At 40.6% G+C, this 25,099-nt stretch overlaps 2 protein-coding genes across 4 annotated transcripts; one reads left to right on the top strand and one right to left on the bottom strand.

Moving 5' to 3' along the window:
* Nucleotides 1–253: 253 nt before the first annotated feature.
* On the bottom strand, nucleotides 254–9,962 carry LOC111850505 (zinc finger protein ZIC 4-like). Of its 3 annotated transcripts, XM_023824455.2 has the most exons (4): nucleotides 8,490–9,962; nucleotides 6,969–7,031; nucleotides 4,103–4,717; nucleotides 254–1,460 (listed from the first exon to the last, which is right to left on the bottom strand). In XM_023824455.2, the coding sequence occupies exons 1-4, from the start codon at nucleotides 8,626–8,628 to the stop codon at nucleotides 1,027–1,029; spliced, it is 1,251 nt and encodes a 416-aa protein (XP_023680223.1). In that variant the 5' UTR covers nucleotides 8,629–9,962; the 3' UTR covers nucleotides 254–1,026. The 3 variants fall into 3 exon arrangements, with proteins under 3 accessions (XP_023680223.1, XP_023680222.1, XP_023680221.1); XM_023824454.2 differs by lacking the exons at nucleotides 6,969–7,031; nucleotides 8,490–9,962 and adding an exon at nucleotides 4,826–6,045; XM_023824453.2 differs by lacking the exons at nucleotides 6,969–7,031; nucleotides 8,490–9,962 and having other exon boundaries at nucleotides 4,103–6,045.
* A 196-nt stretch (nucleotides 9,963–10,158) lies between these two features.
* LOC111850506 (zinc finger protein ZIC 1) lies at nucleotides 10,159–13,512 on the top strand. Its single transcript, XM_023824456.2, has 3 exons — nucleotides 10,159–11,398; nucleotides 11,925–12,088; nucleotides 12,490–13,512. The coding sequence occupies exons 1-3, from the start codon at nucleotides 10,438–10,440 to the stop codon at nucleotides 12,685–12,687; spliced, it is 1,323 nt and encodes a 440-aa protein (XP_023680224.1). The 5' UTR covers nucleotides 10,159–10,437; the 3' UTR covers nucleotides 12,688–13,512.
* Nucleotides 13,513–25,099: the final 11,587 nt, after the last annotated feature.

Here is a 25,099-nt window from a genome sequence, read left to right as displayed (position 1 = left end):
AGTCTCGAGTAGTCTAGCCAAATGGGGTCAAAAAGGGGTTATTTTCATTGTGCAAGCCTTACAAGAGGAAAACGAATGGATTATTAATATCTCTTCACAGTTGTTACGTATTTCCCAAGTAATCAGACCAGCGCGCATGTTTTATGACTTACAGCTGTCTACTTTTTATAAAAGAAGTAAATAAGAAAATGCTATTGTTCTTTACTGTAAATGTTTTTGTTTTTCCTCCATGGATTGCGTTTTACAATGCGAACACAGTAGAAAACAAGGTTTATTGAAGATACCGACAAAGTACAAGGCAGTTTGGTACACGTTCATAGACTGGTGCAATACTGTTATTTTACATCGTAAAATATTGGAATTAACAAACGTATTACAAAAGCACAAAATGCCACGTCGATTTTTCAACAATAATCGATTAAATGCAGATGTAGAAATATACATTCGACCAAATTGAAGCATTTTCTGTAGACTGACACACGGAAAGTTTATGAGGGAATATAGAAAATTTATTGTGGTCTACCATCAAACTATTAAATTTTATAATTATTGTATATACAAACCAGTTACAAACGATAAAAAATATTCTTCCCAACGACCAAAGGCAGTGTTTTTAAAACATATACACAAGTACACATGATAACGTCACCATGTACCAATATACAAACATATCAATAAACACTTTGGTTCTATGATACAAAAATGGTCACGTCAGATATGAAAATAAATTATTATGGAAATGCTGAAAGAAAAACATAATTTACATTAAATTCAGCAACAATCTTACGAAAAGTGTTTCATTGATGCCGAGATTACTGTCCATCTAATTGTTTGGTCAATTTGGCCTAAATAATCTGCAAAATCACCTCATGTTCTCCAATATGTGTCTATAAATTAGACTAATTATTTCGGAAATTAGATAAAAATCACTGTCCCCCCGCAATGTCTCTTTTTCCTCAATTCCTCTCCATTCTTCTCATGAATACTTAAATAACGTTTATAATATTTTGAAGAAGATCGGAATGATCAAAACGTATCTCTTGGTTCGCGGTTTCTGTAAGGAGAACCGTTCTCTGGTTCCGGCGAAGAACTGCTGGGTGGGGTCTGGGTGCCGCTCGCGCCAGAGCTGTGACAAACGTACCACTCGCTTAGATTGGCGCCTTGGGAGGAGGAGAGAGCGTCGGAGTGCGTGGATGAGGCCGGGTCTCGACCGGAGTCCGAAGCAGGGGAAACGAGAGAGGGAGTCGAGGATTCGTAGCCCGAACTCGGCGGCGGAGACTTGCAATGCACCTTCATATGTTTTCTCAGGGAGCTCGGGTGCGTGTACGACTTATCGCAGCCTCTCACTTTGCAGTTGTAAGGCTTGTCGCTGGTGTGCACGTGCGAGTGCTTCTTTCGGTCGCTGCTGTTCGCGAAGCGTCGATCGCATCCTTCAAATTCGCATTTAAAAGGCTTTTCACCTACAAGGAAAAGAAAGGGAAAAAAACACAAAACCAGGCAGAATTAGACGTTTTGGTCCATGTTATGTTACCATTTTCAGTCTAACGCTGATTATTATTATTATTTGTAGTAGTAGTTATTATTGTTGTTGCTCTTGTTGGTGTCGTTGTTGCTGTTGTTGTTGTGGTTAACAGCAACAGCCGCAGCAACAATAATACTTCAAAATTCGAAGAAGAAGTTTAAAAATCCAAAAGAAAATGTCCCAGTTGAAATCCAGTCCGTGAAGGAAACAAGAGTGCAGCATATAGCACTGTCCAATGCCTTATTATGGTACATGACAAAACGTATATCGTCATAAGGTTTCATTTAAATTTATCGATCCCAGTGTGGATTTTGTCTGGATTTAATTTGGATTTTTTTTGTAGGCCCGTGAGAAGCCGTAGCAAACAGAATAGTTTTTCCTTTAACGTTCATCAATGAATTGGTTTTATTTTATTTACATATAGACTAGGCCTAGGCCTATATTTATTTTTATTTCGGTGTGCACTAAGCTTAGCGACTAGCGGCTAATTAATTATTTAGGACAAAGCGCAATTGTTTATCGTATTAAATGTCTAAGGTTTTATTTAATGTAATTGTAATTTACTTATGTTTAATTACCATAGGCCTAAAATTACATCGTGGGCCTACCGCATTGTCATTTCTATGTTACAACTAAAATATCCTACAACACAATCACACAGTCATTTTGAAAATCCGTTATTTTTTTCCTGAAAAGCATACGAGCATCAGTAATGGGTGTCGCCATTTTTTATGACTGTGGTCTACCTGAGGAATATATGAAAATACTGAAAACTGTTGTCTAATTACATTTGCGCCATGACCTTATGTTCTGCTGAGACAGCCTATCAGGGATATTAGTGTACTACAAGCGAGCTGTAAGTAGAGCACCCCTGGGACGTCCTTATCTATAGGAACAGAGATTGCGTTGCCTGCGAATGTGGCAAGAGACAGGGGCGGATTTTTTTTCTCCGACAAAAAAAATAAAATAAAAGAAATGACGATAAAGTAATAATAAAGAAAGCTGGCTCTCTTCTAGTACCTGCAAATTCACGTCTCCCGCAGCACACGAGTTTCATTTAATTTATTATTAATTTAAATATAAAGACATTAATGACTCTGTAAATATGTTGTATATAAACCCTGATATATTTCTGTATCTCATAATTATTGTTGCGACTTTCCGTTGTTGTTTTTGTTAGAAACGGAGTGTAGTATCTCGTAGTCTACGTGAGAATACTTTAAACTTTGTGAAGGTGTATTTTTCCTGGTTTACTTCATAAATAAAGATATGAGCATAAGCAAACAAAACGTATACATATGGTAAAGTGTTTGTATATTTATGCGTGATGATATTTATGGAGCTTTCCTAAATTATTCGAGGCAGCTCTTTAACATTATTGGGACTGCAGCAAATGACGTTAGCTCTATGTTATTATACATATGGCGGTTATTATCCACGTATTGATACACACCAATGAACTAAATGTAAATGGGCAAACTCATAGGAAAATAAATATACGTTTATTTTAAATAACTGCCCCCTTCTGAATGCACATCTGTATTTTGACTGTATTCGCTGAGACGGGCCCTTCTGTTGCACTTTTAACGCTTTCGTCTCCGTGAACATGTGTTTTTTAAGTTGAGTTTGCGTAGCCGTAAGAACAGAGAACAGACAATAATGCTGTACGTAGGAATAATGGTTTCCTGTATTATCAAACTAGCAATATTTATCTATACACACAACCTGAAAAAAAACCTTCGCTTTCTATGTCTAGGGTGTGTGTGTGTGTGTGTGTGTGCGTGCGTGTTTACATCCCATTGCTAAAATGAAACACGTGTGCAAATTAAATAAACATGCGCTAATATACAATTTGACTGGTCTATCTTCCGTATTAATTAAAGGAATAAATTTTGGGCCCCCGTGGTTAGAGACCCATCCACTCATTACACGAAATCGTGTTCAGAAAAGCATTCACAGCAACTAGTCTTGCTTGGAAATGCTAATCCTACAGAGGACAGCAGTCCCGTGAAAGAATTTCGTACAGTAAAGCGAATAACTGTTTTTAAAGAAGCGAGGCAAGCACAACCTGTTTTAGTTAGACAGAAACCTGCTAGGCCGCATAAATTATAGTGTTATGATAAACAATCAACAAATTATTTAAGAATCATAAACAAAGACGTCAGTTGTTCAAATACCACAACACCATTCTCTCCAGTTTTATTACAATTTGTCTCGCTATAATAAACATTTTAAAGAGCTACTAGCGATACTGCTAGGATACATTAGCCTCAAGACGTATTAGTCCAACACTGATATTAAACAATGTATTCTGCAGTTAATCAAATACATAGTTTAATCATAATTCAGATTTGCGCTATTAAAATAAAATGGGACGCTGAATTACTGGAGCAGCAGAAATTATTAATAACATCCTAGTTCTGTGTCAAAGACATATTTGTAAAGAAAGAATTGTTTTTGTGTTGTACCAAAATAAATGCTGATGGAGCAAGTACTGTACAGTAACCTGTCCGCTTTTAACAATAGTTATTTAGCATATTGTAAAACACGTTACGCTAAAATACGAAAATAATCACTGACCTGTGTGAGTCCTTTTGTGGATCTTAAGGTTTTCAGATCTTGCAAACACTTTGCCACAGCCGGGAAACGGACACGGAAACGGTTTCTCGCCGGTATGAACTCTGATATGATTTACTAGCTTATACTTGGCTTTAAACGGTTTTCCTTCGCGGAGACACTCTTCCCAAAAGCAGATATGGTTTCCCTGCTCCGGTCCCCCGACGTGCTCCACTGTCACATGCGTTACCAACTCGTGCATGGTGCTGTAAGTTTTCGAGCAAAGTTTTTTTGCGGCGTGTTCTGGATCCAGCCACTTACAAATGAGTTCTTGCTTGATCGGCTGCCTCATGTAACGGAAGAAGGCACCGGGTCCGTGGTGAGCGCTAAGATTCATGTTTAAACTAATGCTGCCGTAGCCGTGCAAAGTCGAGGCAGCAAACGAATCAGCCCTTGAACCTGCCACTTGACTCATGTGATCAGACCTAACATACATTTCTCCAGGTATTCCTAACCTTATTTGTCCATTCAGCGTTTGGCCACCTGGCGCTCCGTTAGATGGTTGTTCGTGATGGAGTCGAGGAAAGAGGGAATGGTTTCCAGCTTCGGGGTGATGACCATAGTGCCCAGGATAGCTACCTGTTGTTGAGACAAACATTCCGTGGTGAGAGGATGCACCAGAAGACTGGTCGATCAGCCCCGGCATGGCTGGAGCTGTCAAATCTCTTCGAATGAAGAAATCCCTACCTGCCGAGAGTGCCTGGGCCGTGTGAGACATGGAGTATGGGACAGGAGCCGCCTGCACTGGGCCAAAAGCACCCGTTTGACTGGAGACAACTTCACTGTGGCCTGCCATATGATGATTGTGGTGGTGATGGTGATGAGGATAATGATGGGCTGGGCTGATTTTGAGGGCCGCGGAGTGCCCCATGTGTTCTGGCCCGAATGGACTCGGCCCCAGGCGGGGTTCTGCAGTAATCTCCCCGGGGAGCGTGTGAGCCATTGAGTGTGGATGGCTGCTGAACCCCGGGATGCCTGTCACGCTCTGAGGGGTATGGTGGTGATGATGGTGATGGTGGTGAGCCCCTGCCAAGTCAACTAATCTCAGCGCTGTGTTCCGTTTGGAAAACGCGGAGTCCATAACCGCGCTTCCCAAAGCATCCAGACTCATTATTCCTAATTTTAGAGTAACTTGACAGCAGGCAAAATAATAATGATGATGACAAATCTATTCTAATCGCAATAGAAATATGTAAAAAAAAAAAAAAAAGAAAGAAAGAAAAAAAAAACTCTAAAGTTTTGATTCTATCTCGATGCCTACGTGGAATCCCATTCGGTTAAGAAGCAGCAGCAGGACGCTTTGAAACACTGAATAGAGATTCATGGTCGGCGCTGCAGCCCGTGGAGCCGAACAATCACCGCGCGCTGTAATTGGTTGGAGCTCAATGATTGACGTCACTTGTGACAGTTTCGAATGCGAAGAAAAATGTTTTAGTGACAGCGAGCTTCCAAAGCGCTTGCGCCGAGCCTCGGGCGACGCAAGAAAAGAGATTGTTTTTGTTGTTATGCAAAGGGTATTGTACTTTTAACTCGAAGCCTCCAAACGTTTACTTAGTGTTGCAAAGTTGATATTATATGACTGTTTAAGGACTGAGTCAGCTGCAGACTTTCCTTGCATGTAGGACTGAAATGATGTGAGTCGGAACAAAAACATTGGTTCAAAGCCGGATAAACTTGCTCTTATGAGCTGAAATATTGATCTAAGTAAATGCAACATTCAATTCAATTATATATTTTCCTTAATTATGTAACGGTAAACAGTAATACAAAGTACAGAAAGTTGACATGGTCGACCCTCACTATTTTCAGAAAGTCTTGTCCTTGTTACAAGATTTTTTTATTCTTTTATATCTCAACGTGAGGGACCTGTTGTCATCATCGAGGGTATTTTATACAAAGGCTCTGTCAGATCTATTCCCAGAGTCTGAACAGATCAAATGCTTGGAGGGGGTGTGTGTGTTGGAGGTGGTGGGGGGGGGGTCCAAGAGGGGGGGGGGGGTAACTAAGGAGCAAGAGGAGGAGTTAGCGAATGCGAGCCAAACGAAAAATACGAGAAAAAAATAGAATCATGCACCTAAGCAAGTAAAACAAAACACCAAGCGTAATACTTCAGCATAAATAATCTGAGGTATTTTAAATAAACCGACTCAATACACAACACAGCTATATACGCGCTACACAAATATTTGCGTCTACGCTGGCGGGATTTGTATAATGTGTAAATAGCTTTACAGTAATATTTAAATTTGAATGACTGCTTAATCTAATTCTTTGGTTAACCATAAATTAGTTGGCTTACCAGATGTTCAAGCATTAAGCAATACGAGAGAAAAAAATAAGTTTAATAAACTTAGATCATGGTACAGCGTTTCAGGGAAGCCTGCATACATTTATACATTTATGTTGTAAAGTACCTATTGTATGCAATATCTTTTCAAGAGTGTTTCACGGGAAATGTATTCATTAACTGGGAATCTAAACACTTTCTCGTTTGTTAAAAAGTTACAAATTATTTGAACTGTGGAATGTAGGGATATATAAATTTTAAAATTAAAATGTCACGTTTTTGAATAATTGTAAAATTTAACTAACAACCCTTTATGCAAAACAATGCAGTTATACATTCTGATTTGTGTGTGTGCTACATCGTCACAAGCTGTGGTATTTTAATTATTCATAGTCATATATTTATTCATCCTTTTTGGATAATCGTGGTATTATGAATCTTATTATTCCACATATATGAACCTATAGGCACGGGGAAGGGCAAATGTGCAAAAAATTGATATTTGCATTGTTTTTATTGATATAAGATATAAAATCTTCTTACCTAGAGATTCAACAAATTCCGTCCAAGAAGAATCCTGTTTAAACTGGAACTCTGGAAGTTCAACTGTCACAGAAATACAATAGGAAAGTGTTCATGTTTATGTAACCGTAAGTATCCGTTGAGTTGCTTCGTCGCGTTATTTAAACGCAAGATTTCTTGTTCTCCTAGAACAATGTATAAGTAAAAGCTGTACAAAAACCAATTCCCTTGAAAGATGGTTGCCCCAATATTTTATTACCTGGAGGTTATACCACACTACATGACAGTGTTGAGCTGCAATAACGTCGTGTCTGCGTTCTGGTCCCTCGCATATTAATTTCACGTGTTCTTACTTTATAAAAAAGTCACATGTTATTTTTTAACATCAGAAACTGCAATGATAATATTTTAGCGGGGATCAGATAAATTAATACGATACCTAATTGGTACGGTTTGCATGTTGTCTATTGTCTGAACTTCGCTCCTAGTAGCCAAACGTGGCTATCATTTGACGGTTATGTAAACAGTTCACATTACCGTCGTATAGTTTGGTTTCTCACAATGAGACATTGTGAGAACACATTTATTTATGTATTTTGCCTCTAACGCTGTGTGCTGTAATCATGTGGGTTATGTGAGGGTTACGTTCACTAATCTGGGGCAAAACATGATAGACCGTAGAAACAGTCTGATAAATTCTCGTCATGTTTAGTATATTCCCCTTCACACCGTTTTACGTACACTCGACGCTGTGTATATTGATGGAGAATAATCATACTTCTCTGGAGAATTTTCAAAGGGATTGACCTGTCAAACGCACTCGGTGACAACGCCGTGTCACAGACGTCATAACTAAGCAAACACAAGTTTGAAATACGACCGATCGTTGAGAATATATTTCAAATAACCGTTGTATGAAACTGTAGCGGTTCACAGCTGCTTTCAACAGCAGCATACTCAGGGAAATCTTACTTGGTTTCATTATTTAGTTTAAAACTACAGCGCCCCCATTGAATCCATTCAAAAGTATTTTCTCTAAGGCTTTTTTAAAGATTTCCCCCCCCCAAATATCTTAAAAGAGCCGTGTCTCGAATAAAACATATACAATCGTTTGTCTTCGTTTAGGTCAAAGGTTAGTGAAGACGAATAAAATATACACAATAAATGCAAAAACCTATTGAATGAAAACAGCAAAACTATAGATAGGTTACTCTAATAGTCTTATGCACAACTCATGTGACTGCATTTATATATTACAATAAAGTCAGATATGCATCACGTGCATAATTGCTGTTGTCATATTTATCTGATTTTAGCCAGGTTTTTTCCTGTTGCTTTTTGTTGTGCAGTTTCAATCAGGAATGCAGCGCATGCTTCTACAAAGAAAAAGGACACTGCGTGCCGTTTGTTTTTCTGTCATGCATTATCTGCCTTTCAAACGAATCTTTACTTCCAATCTTCATAAGACATTTTCTTACACCATGTGAAAAAATATTTAGAGGTCACATTTTCCCGTTCACTCCAGCATGTGTGCTTGCTTACCGTTTCTCCACCTGTTGAAAATGTCTTCCAGATTTTTTTGATCCAGGTAGCTTAAACTTGCACTGAGACTAGACATATATACACGCATCCGCTGTTTCTCCTTTTCGATTTTTCTCCAGCCATTTGGGGAATGTGTCATGTAGCAGAAACACGCAGCTAGAAGTGTATTTTAACGTCTTGCGTGTCAGGACTTTGCCTGTGCCTTTGAACTCCCGCGGCGCGAGCCACGAATTTCCCTCACAAAATTAAAAAACCAGCAACTTTGGGAAGCCAATATTTTCCCAATTAAAGGAGGAACGTAAAACCCCCTCAAGATACCTTAAACTGTTTCTTTCATTACAAAAAAGGAAAAAGAAAATTGCAAAGCAAATTTTATGTCGAAAGTGAATTCATGTTACATTTCAATAAACTGATTAAACTGAGCCATCCAGAATTATTCTTTATATTTGCGAAATACATTAGCAAAACATATACATGTTTGTGTGTGTGCTATAGAGTAGAAGCAATATTAGAACATCTGGGAAATGGGCGTCTGCAACACATGAAGTGGGTTTAAATGTGCTACACACATTGTAAATGTTCCAGATACATATGAGTTGCACGTGTCACCTAGTTATATGCCAAAACGCATCTTTCGTAATTTAGTTTGAACAAATTTTTACAAACACCCCATTGTTTCACCTATAATACTATAATACTTTTCTGTAGTAAACGGCCACTGTTTCATTTTTTGAAAGTTGCTCAAAATGTTACAAAACTAAATAAAGTGAAATACGTGTCTTTCTATACGATCACTTTTTGTATTTATTTCAGATACACACTGAATATACAACTAGATCTTTGTTGCGCCACTGTGATCCGCAGAACACAAGTTACTTTTACGTATTTATTGGAGACAGCTGACTGTTGAAAATGTGTCCGGCTTTTCGTCCCTCACCACCCGCCTAACGTTAAATGAATTTTCTATGGAGACCAAAATACCGGTCAACAACAAAGACGCCGCTTACCCTCTCCTCCAAATGTGACTTCGTTTCTGAAAGATTACAATCAACTTGACAAGAACTGAATTGTGAATTTAAAATGAACAATTTTCTATTCAAACGTCTTTCTCGAGTGGTCATTTATCACACCACAGACAGCCACTGTACCACAGAAACAGGCATTTTCAAGGGAGGGGGGGCAATTTGGCAAACCGGAATATTGTGATCCTACACCACAAAATACTGAGAGCTTTTTTTTGCCATAAAGTCAGCTACTTACTTTTCTCGCAAAAATAATGACGTACTCTCGTTCTAGGTGTGGGTAAATTTTAGGAAATCTGCAAGGGTGACCCAAAACAAGTCACCAAAAACACAATGCACCTTTTCCGTACGAATATTTTTTTAAGTCAAGCTTGAACACCGTTCATTTGGCGTTTGCTGCATATAGTCTCGCTTAATATTAGTCACACTATGTGTTGTGGCTCATCCTACTAACCAGCATCACCCATAGCTACCTCACAATACCTGCGATTGATAATACATTGGCCAATAAGACTAGAGCAAGAAGCCGTAAGCTGTAGCTGATGTGTGTGAGTAAGCGGGGGAAAAGTCGTTCTCGAATGAGAAGGCAAGCAGGACCTCACGTGACACCTTCCCTCTTTTCCCATTCATCAAGGGGGACGGTGTTGTATTTTCAATTCATTTATCTGCAGGAATGATTGCCGCTATCAGTCTCGAGCTCACCGCCTGGATGAGGAGGTGAAAGTTTCTCCACGGGAGGAGAAACCGCAAAAGATAATATTGCACATGATTTGCGTCTGCAGTTGAGCAGAGGTAGTAAGGCAGATTCAAAACCACTGAAAAATAAATACTCGGTTTGCAACCTTCAAAGTTAAGTCTCGCATTTGCACAGGCAAAAATTCTGAGCGAGGCTTGATTTTCCTTGCAGTCCCAGCTGCACAGTGAAGATGCTCTTAGACGCAGGAGCACAATATCCTGCCATAGGAGTGACTACATTCGGCTCCTCCAGACATCACTCAACAGGCGAAGTCACCGAGCGAGAGGTGGGACTGGGGATCAACCCGTTTGCTGATGGTATGGGTGCCTTCAAAATCAACCACGGGACCCACGACCTAGCTTCTGGACAAACGGCATTTTCTTCCCAAGCGCCCGGGTATGCTGCCGCTGCATTAGGGCATCACCACCACCCCTCTCACGTGAGCTCCTACTCTACCGCGGCTTTCAATTCCACTCGGGACTTTCTGTTCCGAAACAGGGGATTCGGGGACGCTGCGAGCGCGCAGCACAGTCTGTTCGCCTCGGCAGCAGGAAGTTTCGGGGGGCCACACGGACACAGTGATGCCGCGGGACATCTTCTGTTTCCCGGACTTCACGAGCAGGCGGCCACGCATGGCTCCCCTGTCAACGGGCAGATGCGCCTTGGCTTTTCTGGGGACATGTACGGCAGAGCAGAACAGTATGGCCAGGTTACCAGCCCACGGTCCGACCACTATGCGTCGACCCAGTTGCACAGCTATGGCGCGATGAATATGAACATGGCTGCACACCACGGTGCGGGGGCCTTCTTTCGATACATGAGGCAACCGATAAAGCAAGAACTTATTTGCAAATGGATTGAACCGGAGCAACTGGCGAACCCCAAAAAGTCTTGCAACAAAACTTTCAGCACGATGCACGAGCTTGTGACGCACATCACTGTGGAACATGTTGGGGGCCCAGAACAATCGAATCATATATGCTTTTGGGAAGAGTGTTCCAGAGAAGGGAAGCCTTTTAAAGCCAAGTACAAACTAGTAAATCATATAAGGGTACACACGGGAGAAAAACCGTTCCCATGTCCTTTTCCCGGCTGTGGCAAAGTGTTTGCGAGGTCTGAAAACCTGAAAATCCACAAACGAACCCACACTGGTAAGAATTCAGTCGATTGCACTTTCTGGCTATTTTATACATAAATAATTCCCTTTAAATAAAGTTCACTCAGTAACTGTATGCAACAATGGGGAGATTATAACTTTTTTTTTTATGATTATTTTTGTTGAAGCATGTTTTACTCCAATGTTTAACGTCAGAATTTTATGTTTTAAGTGGGGAAAAAAGACCACAAATACGGCCATGACACATGCAGATCATATTTATGAAGTTAAAGCATTTAGCTGCAAATTTTATGCATGTGTGGCAATGCACGAAATTAAAAAGGCAAAATCATCGGCAAAAAAATGTTGCATAAAAATAGCAAATTAAAGATAAATATTAAATTAGTACCGACCGGCAAGAACACAATTTAAAATGTAAATTTGGCCTGAACATTTTATTTATTTAGTATACAATTAAGTCATTGTAGGTTAATGCAATTTTGTTTACAAATGGTCGACTTATCGTTTTATTGTTGTTTTTTCTCTGAAGTGTGTTAGAATTGTTCTTATTTTTGTGGCAGGTGAAAAACCGTTTAAATGTGAATACGAAGGCTGCGACAGGCGCTTTGCGAATAGCAGCGACCGCAAGAAACACATGCACGTGCACACGTCCGACAAACCGTACCTCTGCAAAATGTGCGACAAATCATACACCCATCCCAGCTCCCTCAGAAAACACATGAAGGTAAACAAAACCGATTTCTTCTTATAGTTTCGTCTCTGTATGTGTAGGAGGTATTGTTTGATTTATTCGCGGCCGTGTAAACATAAATAAAATAGTCGCGCTTGGATTTTTATATGCATAATAAAAAACGCCTTTACCGTGTGTTATTGTAAAAGTGTTACCATATCATGGGACCTTGCAAATTGTTGTTTCTGTATAGCTTTTTTAATGATAATTTTCTGTAGTTTTGTGCGTTTTGTTGTGGTTTTCGATCACATGTTTATTTAGTCCCTATCATTTTATTGGTTTATGTGCACCAAGCTTCAGAAATATGGAAACATTTTCTCCTCCGTAATTATACGCGGCTTGTGTACAAATTAGAATTTTGAACTTAAAAGATACGCATTCCCTGTATTTTGCAGGTCCACGAATCCTCCACACAAGGGTCACAGCCGTCGCCTGCGGCCAGCTCAGGGTATGAGTCATCCACGCCTCCAACAATCGTGTCTCCGTCTACAGAGAACGCGGGGAGCAGCTCAATATCGCCTGCTTCGACAACGGTGCACCATGCGGCCAGTCACAGCGCACTGTCGTCAAATTTTAACGAATGGTACGTTTAAAGCATTTTTTAAAGGAAAACAAAAACAAAGCAAGACTGCAGAATTAGGACTGCCCAGAATACATTAGAACAGCGCAGAGTAAATCTGGGAAGAAAACGCGAGGAGGAATCTGCGGTGGCACGGTGCGTTTAGCGAGCAGTGAACAGACCATGAACGAGGGACTAGACCGCCAACAACTTTATAGGGTTGAAAAGACTACATTCGAGAGATTTGAAAGCTGCATGATATCTGCAGGTCGCGCTACCTGCTTTGTACATAATGATTCACTTGTTTAAATATGTAAGATGTCATTTTGTAAATAGTTATATCGCAATTTAAACGAATTTGTGAAAATGTGGTCCCTAGATTTATGGATAAATAATAATAATGGATTAAAGAATGCGATAAACATTCTTAATGGATCTAATAGCTAATGTGTACCAAATGTGAATTACTCTGTAAAATATACACGTCGATCTAACCGACCATTAGAATTAATGTGCTTTTGTATACGGTGCAAACTTTTCGTCCAGAGTTCTAGTCTCAGTACGGTAAATTGTTATTACATGTCATGTCGATAAATCGTATAGTGAAGACCTGAACGTCCGTGTCATTATGTTTATGTAATTGAAAAAAAGGTAAAAGCTATCTGTGCATTGCCTTAGCAGATGCAACAACTGACTGTATATAACATTTTTCCATTTCTCTCCGCATGTAAAAGGCTCATATCACATGTTAGAAATAATCGGTATTTATGGGATTAATGCGTTCGTATGTAAAATTTAGTTTACAAAACTTGTTTGTTTACATTTCGTACAACATTAAAAGCTTAAAAAGGAACAAAAATGTATTCGGGTTTTTTTCACACCAGCTTGCTTATGTAGTGTGTCATTTTGGGATTTATATAATGTGTGTCCTGTTGAAGCGTCATACGTCCGTGTGTGTCTCCGATTCCGGGCTGCGCTATGGCATGATATACAATTCTGACATATGCAGGCATCCCATTAAATATATGACAGGAGTACAAGCTGACATACGTAAGTCTTACGGCTGGTTATCAGAATTAGTAATAAAATCATGTGTACTACAGGACTTAAATTAATTTGAATATATTACAATAAATGGAACGTTTATATAATGTTGTTACCACTACACGGTAAATTATTTTGTAACAAATAACCCAGTAAAATAAATCGGGTTTTGAATAATTCGATTTTTTCTTTCTTTCTTGTGTTCATCCATCAAATTAAACATCAAATATATTGACCCTGCGTGTTGAATGCACAAAAACACGGCAAATTGTGAGGTTTGACGTGATTATTCAGGACCGGTGACGGTCACTCCCCTGTTTCTTGTCAGTAAATTAAGTTTAAATATCTGACAGATCTCATCGTGATTTTAAACTCAGAAAAACTTTTTGGTTTTAGCCTTTCTATCAAATTAAGATAGCCAGAAGTCAATTACATATTTCACAAAACACATACTTTGTGTATTAAAAAAAAAGAATTATATGTTGTTTCAGAAATTCGACAATCCAGCCATCCGTATATGTCTGTTGGCACGACTGTATAACTTCCAAAACAAGTTTTATCATATTAAGCTTTAAGCAGTTTTTGTACATTTATTTTTGTTGCTAAATATATAGCTCCGTCATAAGCACAACCAGAGCTTTTCCAGGGTAAAATCCTTCACGAGAAAATTAAGTTTCTTATTTCAAATGGAACACTACATGGAGAAATGTGAGTGAAATGTAGTAGATCGGTACATTCAGCAGAATATGGTGTAGAAAAATACGAATGCTATACCCACTGAATATAGCATTTTGATATATACGCATTTTCGGACCTGCAGCGTAGAACGTAGTGTAGCCGTGGCTGGAGGGGTTTGCCTCGCCGGTGCTTTAGACAAGAAAAGTCCAGTTTAACCTACCGCATTTAGAATTATCGTCACGTTATTTATACGAGTTAAGACCTAATTTGCTTTAAACAGTTAGCCGAAAAGCAATAGGCGTTTGCTAACTATATTTAATGCATCGAAAGCCTACCAGTTTAAATGTATTTTATCTCGTGCACCTTATAGTAAAATGTACACCCTCCTAATATTTTCACCCCTCTAAGACCCCTTAAAAACACATATGAAACGGACAAGAAACGTTCAGAAAATGAGGAAGTGGAATAATCGTTTTCATTTTTTAACGATGTGGAAAATGTTAGCGCTTTGAAAGTGAGCGTATTCCCCCTATCTTCATTTTGTAAATAGAAATAAAACTATTTCAGGCTTATAACTTTAAAAGAATACATATGCCATTTATATTCAATGTAAAAATGTATCAAGTCTGGTACGAGATTAATTTCAAAACTTTTTATTATTGTTATTATTATTATTATTATTATTATTATTATTATTATTATTATTACAAACAACCATAGCTGTCCATGGATAATTTTCACTATGAGAGAAATGTGTACTCTGAAGAATACCACTGCTTATCTCCCTAAAAATAAAACGTTTCCAGTTGGTGTCACAGAAGCCTGGATGTTTTTTTCAGGTTCTGTGTGTGTTCACTCAGACATTTTCGACTGTTTTGCCCGCGCGCAGCAACTGGTAGAGACCAGCTTGTGATGTGTTACTCTGCGCTCGCAGTAGTCCATTACACCTTTCGGTATGTCTGTGTATGAATATAACGGTGGTCATGCATCAGCCTGTGTTTCGTTATGTTTTCCGCTCCTCTTTCATGAATGTTAACAGTGAAGCTAAGAGCTGCTGATCTATGGGCAAAAGTTTCCCCTCCCACACGTAAACATCGTTACTGATACAAACTCCTTGCCCACTGCATGTGTTTTCTTTGTATACTGATCAACTGCTGTCTTCCTAGTCTTATAGTCTCAGGAACGCAGAATACTGGGCTATGACGTGACGGTGAAAGAGTCCCTTGCACAATATTAATGCACATAGTAGTGGCGTTTGAGTGCAAGTCATGTCCTGATTGCTGAATCGAGGACCTATATCCATATTTATTGCATAGCCCGGTGCGATGCACAAATGCTATACATAAAATAACTGCATAATACTTTGATTAGTGACGAGCTCATTATGGCACCTCTTAAAATATTTTAACACTGATGTAGAGTAAAACAAGTACCAAAGGCATTAATAACACGGAATTCTTGGTAATCACTGACACCGTGACATAGGCCTAGCTGAGATCTGAAATATCTCCGCTTTTGTTTATTTTATATCTTACGCTCAAACGATATTTATAATATGTTGAAAGCTCTTTGTAAGAATATCGACACGTTCCCTTCCAGTGGATGTTACTTATTGTAGAATTCCGTCCATTTTTTTTTACTTTGAAATATTTGAAATATATAGGCCTACTACACATGTACTTCAGAAAATAAGGACGCAGGGCAAAAATGTATTGCATGCTAATGAAGTTTTAGAATTTCTGAATTGTGGTTCATCCCATTTCTCGAGATAGATGTGTTAGGATTGTACGCAAGTATAAACGTAGCTGTGTCTGCCTGCGTATATCCCCTCCCACCGCACGCACACCGACACGCCCACACATATGAGTGACCCTTGGCTGACTTCAGGGTTGCCTGGCAGGGGGTGGCATCACGATTGGTAGGTCAGCAACAACTTCAAGGACTTATAGTAACTTAAATTAAGCCAAGAGGTCCAGCTAACATTAAACCAACAAGTACAAGACCGCTGACACAAACCAAGCTTCCAGTGATACTGCACTGTAAGGCTGATTTACTATAAAATATACGTCACGACCTAATGTTAGCTACTAGGTCACGTAGTTGTTGCCTCCGATTTGGAATGGAAAGGTTACATTTGAAATAATTCAAACAAGCTTGATTCACAATAGTGGACGCTGTGATTCATGAAGTGCCATTCAAGTAACGCAAGTAAGGAAACGTCGTTTTGCGTTTCAGCTAAATATCAAAGGTACATACAACGCGTTTTAGCTGATTTTGCCCAGTGCGTCTTTGAACTTCAGACGCATGTTGTTGATATCCAGAGCAGTAAAAGCGTGGGCTCTGTGCGCTTGTGGCGCTGTGGCGCCAGTGGCCGCCACGTCATCGCGTGGTTCTATGACGTCCGTAGCTACAAATAATTTTAATTAACCTTAATAATAGTCCGCAAGCAAAAACACGCAGCGCAAGTAGTAAATATCTTATACATTCAATGCGCATTCCCATCCACTTTCCCATCCGCACACACACAAGGAAAGGTGTTAAGAAAGAAATCCAATATTAGGCATCGCATAGCCACTGACATGCTGGTAATTTTAGACTATAATGAGTTGTGGAGGTGTTGACATTGTCTATGCAGTCGCGTTCCCTTGACGTTCTGCTAAATGGGGTCACACCAATTAGTTGTTTGCGACTGAGAAGCAGATAAGCTTCTCACTGGGATATTCTCACTGTGTCACCGTTACGCCAGTGTGGCTTACACATGAAACGTAAACACGACAACCGAACACTTTGTAGTCTTTTGGTAAAACCCAGAAGCGGCTTATTATTCCCCAGAAGATCTTTAATAATCTTATTTTCTCTTTCATGTTAAAAACATTATGTGAATCTTTATTGCTGACGTCATCATTAGGTTTCACTTACCAAAGTCAATGAAACGTGGTCAAGTACTTAATTATGAATCGTTAACGAAGAACCGTAGTCATCCTTGTTACTGGTAGGTAAATTCTACATGAGACAATTTATTCAAAAAATCGGAGCGTCATGTAAATATCATTAAGTTGGGCGAGAAACCCGCGTACGGGTAGTTTGCGCTTCAGATATACGAAAGTTCATCTCACGTTTATCGGTATAGCCTCGGGTTAGTTTTGATAATGAGTCATTTAAAAGCGGCTAGTTGTGCATCTCAATAAAGTGTGATACACCTTTATAAATAAACTGTGAAGAACCTTTAATATATCGCTGAAATGCGGTTTGCGTTTTGAGCTGCATGGTTCGCGGTCGGTTGGCGTGGGTCGGTGTTCTTTTGTTCACTTTTGAGAGAAAAGAAATGTTTCACTCAAGTCTGGTCTCGGTTTTGTGCTGCTGAAAACTTGCATACATATATGTAACTTCTGCTATTTTGTTGCTAGTTCTATGCAGGGTTATCCTCAAGTTTTTGTTAATGTTTACTGTTTTAAAACATTTCCTGTTGTATAAATATATGACTTAATACAACCTAAACCTAATTGGTTTTCATAAATGTTCGTAGAAATAACTTTGACTTAGGCGTAATTGGTTTGGTAATTGTTTATTTCAACGCAATATCACTCTAATGGATAATGATATTACACGTGATACATTTCTACGTTTCTATTCTTTGGCAATAGGCATAACCTTTGGCGTTGTTAACAGTTTCCTTTAAATGCAATAAGTCTAAGATAATAATGGTAAAAAATGCATTATTGGTTTATGTATAGTATAACGTCTGTTTTACCTATAGGCCTGCATTTAAACAATGTTGTGTGAGCATCTAGATTTTGTAGATTAATTGCAAAAACAGAATTCATGGGGGATATTTCAGTGCCTTAAACAAATCCAGAAATGCAAATTCACAATTAAGTCAGTCACTGACCATACTATAATTGAACTAGCAACTGATAACTTCCACATACAAGCAGGCAAATCTTTTTCCTAATTACACACTGCAGGGCCTGGAGTAAATGCAGTTTTACTTTTGTTTGCATCATTGATGGGGTCACATGTAGACATTTTAGCTGAAGTATTACACCGTCCGGGATCCTAAACGGGCTTTCTTCTGGGTTATGTAAATATCAAATCATTAACAGAATACTTACCATCAGTTTCACGTATATATTTTGGGATGAATATGATGTATGATACGAATGGACTTTTAAATAAGTAAATGACGCAGTTGTCAAAGTAGTGAAGTTAAGTCAGGTTTGGCGCGGTTTCAACTTGAGGTTTCAACGCAACAAAGTGACTTTAGGCCAAGGCTGTGGGTTTTAAAATGCTGCTGCCGTGTGGTATGGGAACGAACTTAGTGAGACGTGTGCAGCTTCTCTGAGGGTGATTTGTGTTTATTGATCGCAATGCATGGTTGATATTTTGATTTTGAAGTTGTGTTCTGAAGTTCACAGCGTTACAGGGCTCTGTAGCGGAAAGTGTGACTGAGTAAATGAAATCAATATGTAACGCCCGGACAGATACTGCTGGACGAAAGGTGTGACTGGGCCTGGCCTTTATGGGATGTTGGGAAGCAGGCAATTAGCACATTTTAGGCTTTGTGGCGAGTCTTCATCTCAACAAGAACCATGCTAATAGGTTTGGGAATGCATATTTCGTTTCTGTGGATGGCATACTCTGGTGTTCTGGTGATTCCCCTGCTTTCAACAACAAATCTAAACAGGCGTACATGTATATTAATGGTGTTTCTCACCCATTACCAGATGCCCCATTTTGTGTGTGTGTGTGTGTGAACTGGTTTGGGGCAAACAGGAAGCAAATAGAACAGCAGAGAGGCAAAGGTCAAATCAGAAGTGAAACTTTTTTTATATTTAAGATTCCGGAACTAAATAAAAAAATAGTAATATATTGCATGACTTTGTCTAATGAAAATGACCTTGTGGCAGTGAGTTATTTTAGTCACCCTAATAATGTTGTTAATGACAAATTTATTTTCTATGAATATTTCCCTCCATTCATTTGTTTGCATATAGCGGTACTGCTGTGATACAGACCCACAATTTATTGTCGACACCATGAGAGCCATGTGAATTATTTTGAGCATTTAATCTTCCATATCTTCCCCATTAAATGGTGGCATTAAAAAGCTTAGGATCCAGGCCAATTTGTGGTACATCATGAATGATTATGCTTTGGTAAGTCACAAGGCATGGGTCCCCACTATATATTATTGTAAAAAAGTCAATTATGTTTAATGGCAAACACGTCTAGGGCCATATTTCATTCCAGAATGTTCCATGTTCCTAACCCCACTTGTTCCAGGCGCTTTGAAATCAGCCAGCATTTGTGCTCCACACCAAAGGCTACTGAGTAATCTCATCGGGTTCTTAGAGGACAACTGACAGGGCCTGAAAAATGATGGCTTCAAACAGATCGCTATTTCCAAACTTATACAATCCGCTGTGGATAAAGTCAGTTTGTGTTAAATCACACAAAAGGCGTTCTGTTTTTTGGCAGGACTACATTCGCTCTGGAGGTACTTAATGCTTGTAGCCAACAGCTCTAGTCCTTGGCCAAACTTCTGTGTTATGATTGTGAGGTCCAGGATGTTGTAATTCATTATTAGTTCAACTTCAGCAATCATTTTCTTCTTTTAATCTGTTTTCTTCCTCCCTGAAGAATAACATTTGTCATCCGTGACTTCAAAATGCCCCCTTTCGTTTTAATGGTTGATTTTAAAGACATACAAAGCTAAAAGTTTCCCATTCATGTGCATATCTTATATAAGGCCAATGGTTTAATGATAACTGTTTCCATTATGCCTTTTTGTTTGAGCTTTGTACCAAACAGAATCAAACCGAAGTTGTGTGTGTGTGTGGTTATTTTTATTATTATTATTATTATTATTATTATTATTATTATTATTATTACTAGTGCAGTGCTGGTCCCCCGTATAGGCAGATGTGGAAGAATTTGCTTTTATGGCGTTGTTTTATTGCATTTCTTAATATGTGAACCAGTGTTCTGGGCTGTTGTGACTCGTCATTTTAACAAAAACAGCATCTTTAACTATTTATAAACACGGAGTGATCGCACTGCGACTACCTTTCCATTGGGGGTGACGCTTCCCCCCCTCCTTGAACTGGCACGGTATAATAGGTTAATTCAATAACGGCATCGGAATTCTGCCCCATCCGAAATGCTGAAAGGGGACGAATGAAAAGCGCGACGTCCCCTTGAGACTTTGTGTCGCGTGAAGTACGAGAAGTGGCACGAGCGCCACCGACTCTCCCACTTAACTCCGACGCAAACTTCAGCTGCGTTCAAATTAAACGCAGATATCTCGATGTTTTAATGCGCGGACCTGGCTGTATTAAAACCCAAATAAATATTGGGCCGTTATTGTCGGTTTCACCTTTAATGTGCTGTGCTGCATCTAACAAGTTCGCTAATTAATTATGATACTTCAGAACAGCAGATGCGAGGTGCACATGTATTTTTTTTTATATAAAATTGATTATATTTTAATGGAAGATTGCAGTTGCTTTTCCATTCAAAATACTTAACATGATGGATAATTATCGGACAAAACACATTCACTCAGTCCAGGTGCTCGCTATTTATTACGCCACTTTTCCCTGTCCTGATTAATTATTAAGCGTTTTCTTTGCACCTGCGTTGGATAACGGACCGTTTCTGCTGCTGAGACATCCTATTTAACTTTCGCGGGGTAAACGTGAACTGCAGCAGCGGGGAAAAAGTCAGGCGAAAGTTAAAACGCGACGTGCGTTTTCCAGTTAAGAAAAATTGAGGGGAGAAACTGTAAAATTAATGCGATGTAGGAACGCAAGCCGCTTCCTCTCTGGAACAGGTTGTTCAGCAAACAAAAACACGTTTTTCATCATTTCTACATGTACAAAAATTGGACGGGGCAAATTGCATTGCAATAAAGAAAACATTAAAGCAGGTGTGGAGACAGTGTGTGTGATTTATAGGAACAAATGCGATGCGCGTAATTCTAAATGACTTTAACAGGAATGTTAAGTGTGTTTAAAAACTTCTAGATTTTGTTATTTGTTGTAAAAGAAATGATTCGGGCCCTAATCTTTCCATAGGGTTTAATAGAGCCCTTACCGGTCCTCAGTATGATTTCACTGGATGTGAGAATGAGGTATTAGCAGGCCAGAAAAAGGGGAGTGTGTGTGCATGTGTGTGTGTGTGTGGTGGGGGGGGGGGGCTGTCTGCTAAACCCATGCAACCATATGTATGTTAGAAAAGTTTGGCAAGTGATCTTGCTCCTGATTGGCCAGGGCGCATGGCAGGAATGCAGTGCCGGCTTCCGTCCAGCGCGCTGTCGGGAAAGGTGAGCTTCCTTTCATTTTCTGCCGAGGGCCCCGCCGTCACGCTGTTCAGCAGAGCGCTGTCGTGAGTCACACGTTCCAACTCAGCGCTTTTTCAGGAGAAACTCCCCCCCTACCCACCCACTGTCACACCCCGCCTTCTCTGTATTTTCATACGAACCCTTGTTCACCGCTTGGACTGGGCCCCAGCGCCGATTTGCGGTCAAGCCGCGGTACGCTGTTCTTTTCCGGCGGACTCTCCAACCTGTCACGTCTCAATATCTACATCCCTCATCCCATCCCGCGAGGAAGGGGGGTGGAATATTGGGCGTCCCTGAAAAACAAAATTGCCACCTGAGGAAAATGAGTACAGCACAGGAATGCAAGAACAGTGGATACTGAACTAGGGATACGTTGTGGCGTTCTGGCCGTGTTTGGGGGCGTGACTCCAGGGGCCTGGATCATGCAGACAAATTTCTTACTTGCCAGATTTCAAGTGATCTGGGATAAATGTAAGTGAAGGAAAATAAAGTCCATTTAAACTAGGGAACAATAAATCTGACACGTTATCTGGCTAAGCAAGAAATCCTGCTTCGTGGTACAGACCCTGGGAGCCAACATACACTTGATTGAAAGGTGAATGAACCACCCCTGTGCCCTAACACATTGCTACAAGCCCCACCCCCAACACCCAAAGCATTGTGGGACGGGTTGAAAGCAAACTTACTGAATGACATTCAAGATCTCACATTTCTACGCCAAGCAGTAGGATACGCTCCCCGTATCGAGGCCCACAGTGCCATTTGGGTCACCACCCTTGTTTTGTGTTGTTTTTTTTTTCCGGAAACTTCCTTTTGACTCATGGGAAATGAATATAATGCGAAAGGTGTCAGCCATTTTTTCTAAACTTGGCCCAATCTGGCTGTCATTAATATTTTTTTTCCACAGCAAGTGCGTCATACTAGTTTTCATGAAGGTGTGGCGGGATTTAAAAAAAAACTTTGGCCCGAGTAACAAAGGGTTGGCGATGGGCTTATTTCCGGTCCTGACAGGTACGGGGCAGATTAACGCCCCCCACCCAGGGCCCGTCGATTTATGCAGCGTGGTCCACGACTGCAGCCGGACGGTTGCCAGTGAAGCTCAGCTTTCAAACAACCCCCCCCGCCCCCCCTACTGGACCAATACTGCGTCCCCAGTGTTCCCATTGTGATATCCAGCTGGTGGGGCAGATCTCACTGGCTCGGTTTCCGCTTCACGGCGCGTGAGGGGGTGGAGTTTTGGGATTTTATTCCTTATTATTTTTTGTTTCCGTAGTGCTGGCTAACGTGATCGACGTGAAAGTTCCCAGAACATTTCGGGCCTGGTTGTCAGGCTCGTCTTCAACGTGCTTTTTGTGGTATGATATCAGGTCATCTGCAATGGGTAACAAATCTCGCTAAATTACACCTCCTTCTCTAGCGTTGAATGCAAAATAAGGCAATTACACATGGATCTGGGCGTTATACTATAAGAACCATCATTTTAGAAGCACGTTTCTCCGAAAAGACGAGGAGGCATGAAGAAATGGGATTCTTTGACGCTGAAAATCAAGTGAGAAAATCTTGGAAAACCAAACATACCAAGTCAGTAACCAGTATAATAATTCAGTGATTTCATGCAGCTGTTGTTGGATCGGTGCTGCTGCATATTAAACTGCAAATTTCCCATATTCTTCGGTTTGCATGTCGACTCACTGGCTCTCTGTCCCCAAAATCCGCCCCTGACCCCTCAGTCCTGTAAAATGAGAATGTTTACGTTTAATTTTGACTTTCACGCCGCGCGTCAGACTTGACACGAGGCATCGCAGCCATTCTGCTGCCGCGGAGTCAGGCGGACCGGTGTCCGCCGCAGACATACGGACTCTGACAGGTGCCGGACCGGGGAAAAAATGGAACTCACCAGGCATGGAGGGTAACGGAGGACTCAGGGTGGAGTGGGGTGGGGTGGGGGGTCAGTCAAATGCCTGTCACCTTCCAAATCAGCAACCAAGCCCCCCTGGCTTCTAAATCGGGCCACAGTCCCTTTTCACAAGCCCCGTCTGCAAGTGTCGGATAAATCGCGTCAGGTGTCTTTGGGATTGAGCTGTTGAGAGTGACATCAGAGACGGCGTCCCATCCCTGCCTCGAATGCTTCCCGGCGCTTATTTATTTTTTCATAATAGGTAACACGCCGAGGTCCTGCCAGAGAAATAATTAACTCTAAATGCTAATTATGCTTGAGTAATTTATGCACATCTGTAAGCGTTCACGCCATCATGGGTGACGTTGCCATGTTTGACATTTTTTTTTATTTTTTATTTTTGCCCATTTCCCTCCCTCAGCTGACCTAGCTTTCACTAAGGGGGGGGGGAGGTAAACCAATGAAGCTGGAATCATCCACTCTGCCATACGGCCCCCTCCCATCAAAAAAAATAAAACACGGAGCCCTCGCCACCCAAAGCTCAGATGAACCATCTCTTCCCTACCCTGCCTACATCCCGAAAAGGAGAAACCATCATCTGATAAAAAAAAAAATCCCAGTTGAGTGCGATTGAAGAGATAATCCCCCAGGACAGGCTGGGCATCTGCCCCCAGATCACAGCTTGCTACCCCTGTTCGGTCAGATTAGTCGTTTGTCAGTCATTGAATTTTTTTTCACCACGAATTTTTGGATGGGACCCCTTGTAAACACATTTCCGTTTGAAACTTGACAGAAGAAGACAACATCTACCATTTGGGCCTACCCTCACGTAGACCAAAACCCCCAAAAAAATATGTGCTTGTAGATACATGCCATAAAATACATCATCCGGCCCCCTCACCTACAGTATGGATCTCCTAGATAAGTACCCCAGCCCCCACCTCCAAAACCACATCTATTTCTGTCACCTTTCCCTCCTCTTTTGATTGGACCAGTTCCACGCCCATTAGCATCCTCATAAATATTCGGCAGAATGTTGCTGTGGCAATTATCATAATGGGCGAGATGCTTTATGGCTTTTGCGAGTTCTGGAAGCGGCGTAACTCCGAGCCAAGGTCCCCCACCCCGCGCATCTTCCAAGGGCATGTGCTCCTGCCTGGTGCCGACGAGCCGGGCCCAGGGAGAGAACCGGAAGGATCCACCCAGAATTGGTTTGAATTAAATTCTTGCACCTGGACATAATTGTCATGCTGCTGTGCTGGGATTTTCCTCAGTGAGCAGAACAGGAAATTAGTTCAGTGGAAAACGACGTCCAGCAGAGCGGCACTGTCTCACCTGGAGTTGTATTTTACCAGGAAAATAATTTAAAAGGGGGAGGGGGGGACCCTTCAGCGCGATAATGAGTTTACTGAGTATGGAGGTGCCATTTACGGAATGTAAATGGAAAACTAGGATATGTCAGTGTCTTTGAGAAGCAAAGAAAAT

This window comes from Paramormyrops kingsleyae, chromosome 21, assembly GCF_048594095.1.
Source record: "Paramormyrops kingsleyae isolate MSU_618 chromosome 21, PKINGS_0.4, whole genome shotgun sequence".
Classification (NCBI taxonomy): Eukaryota; Metazoa; Chordata; class Actinopteri; order Osteoglossiformes; family Mormyridae; genus Paramormyrops; species Paramormyrops kingsleyae.
This window is presented reverse-complemented; position numbering and strand designations above follow the sequence as displayed.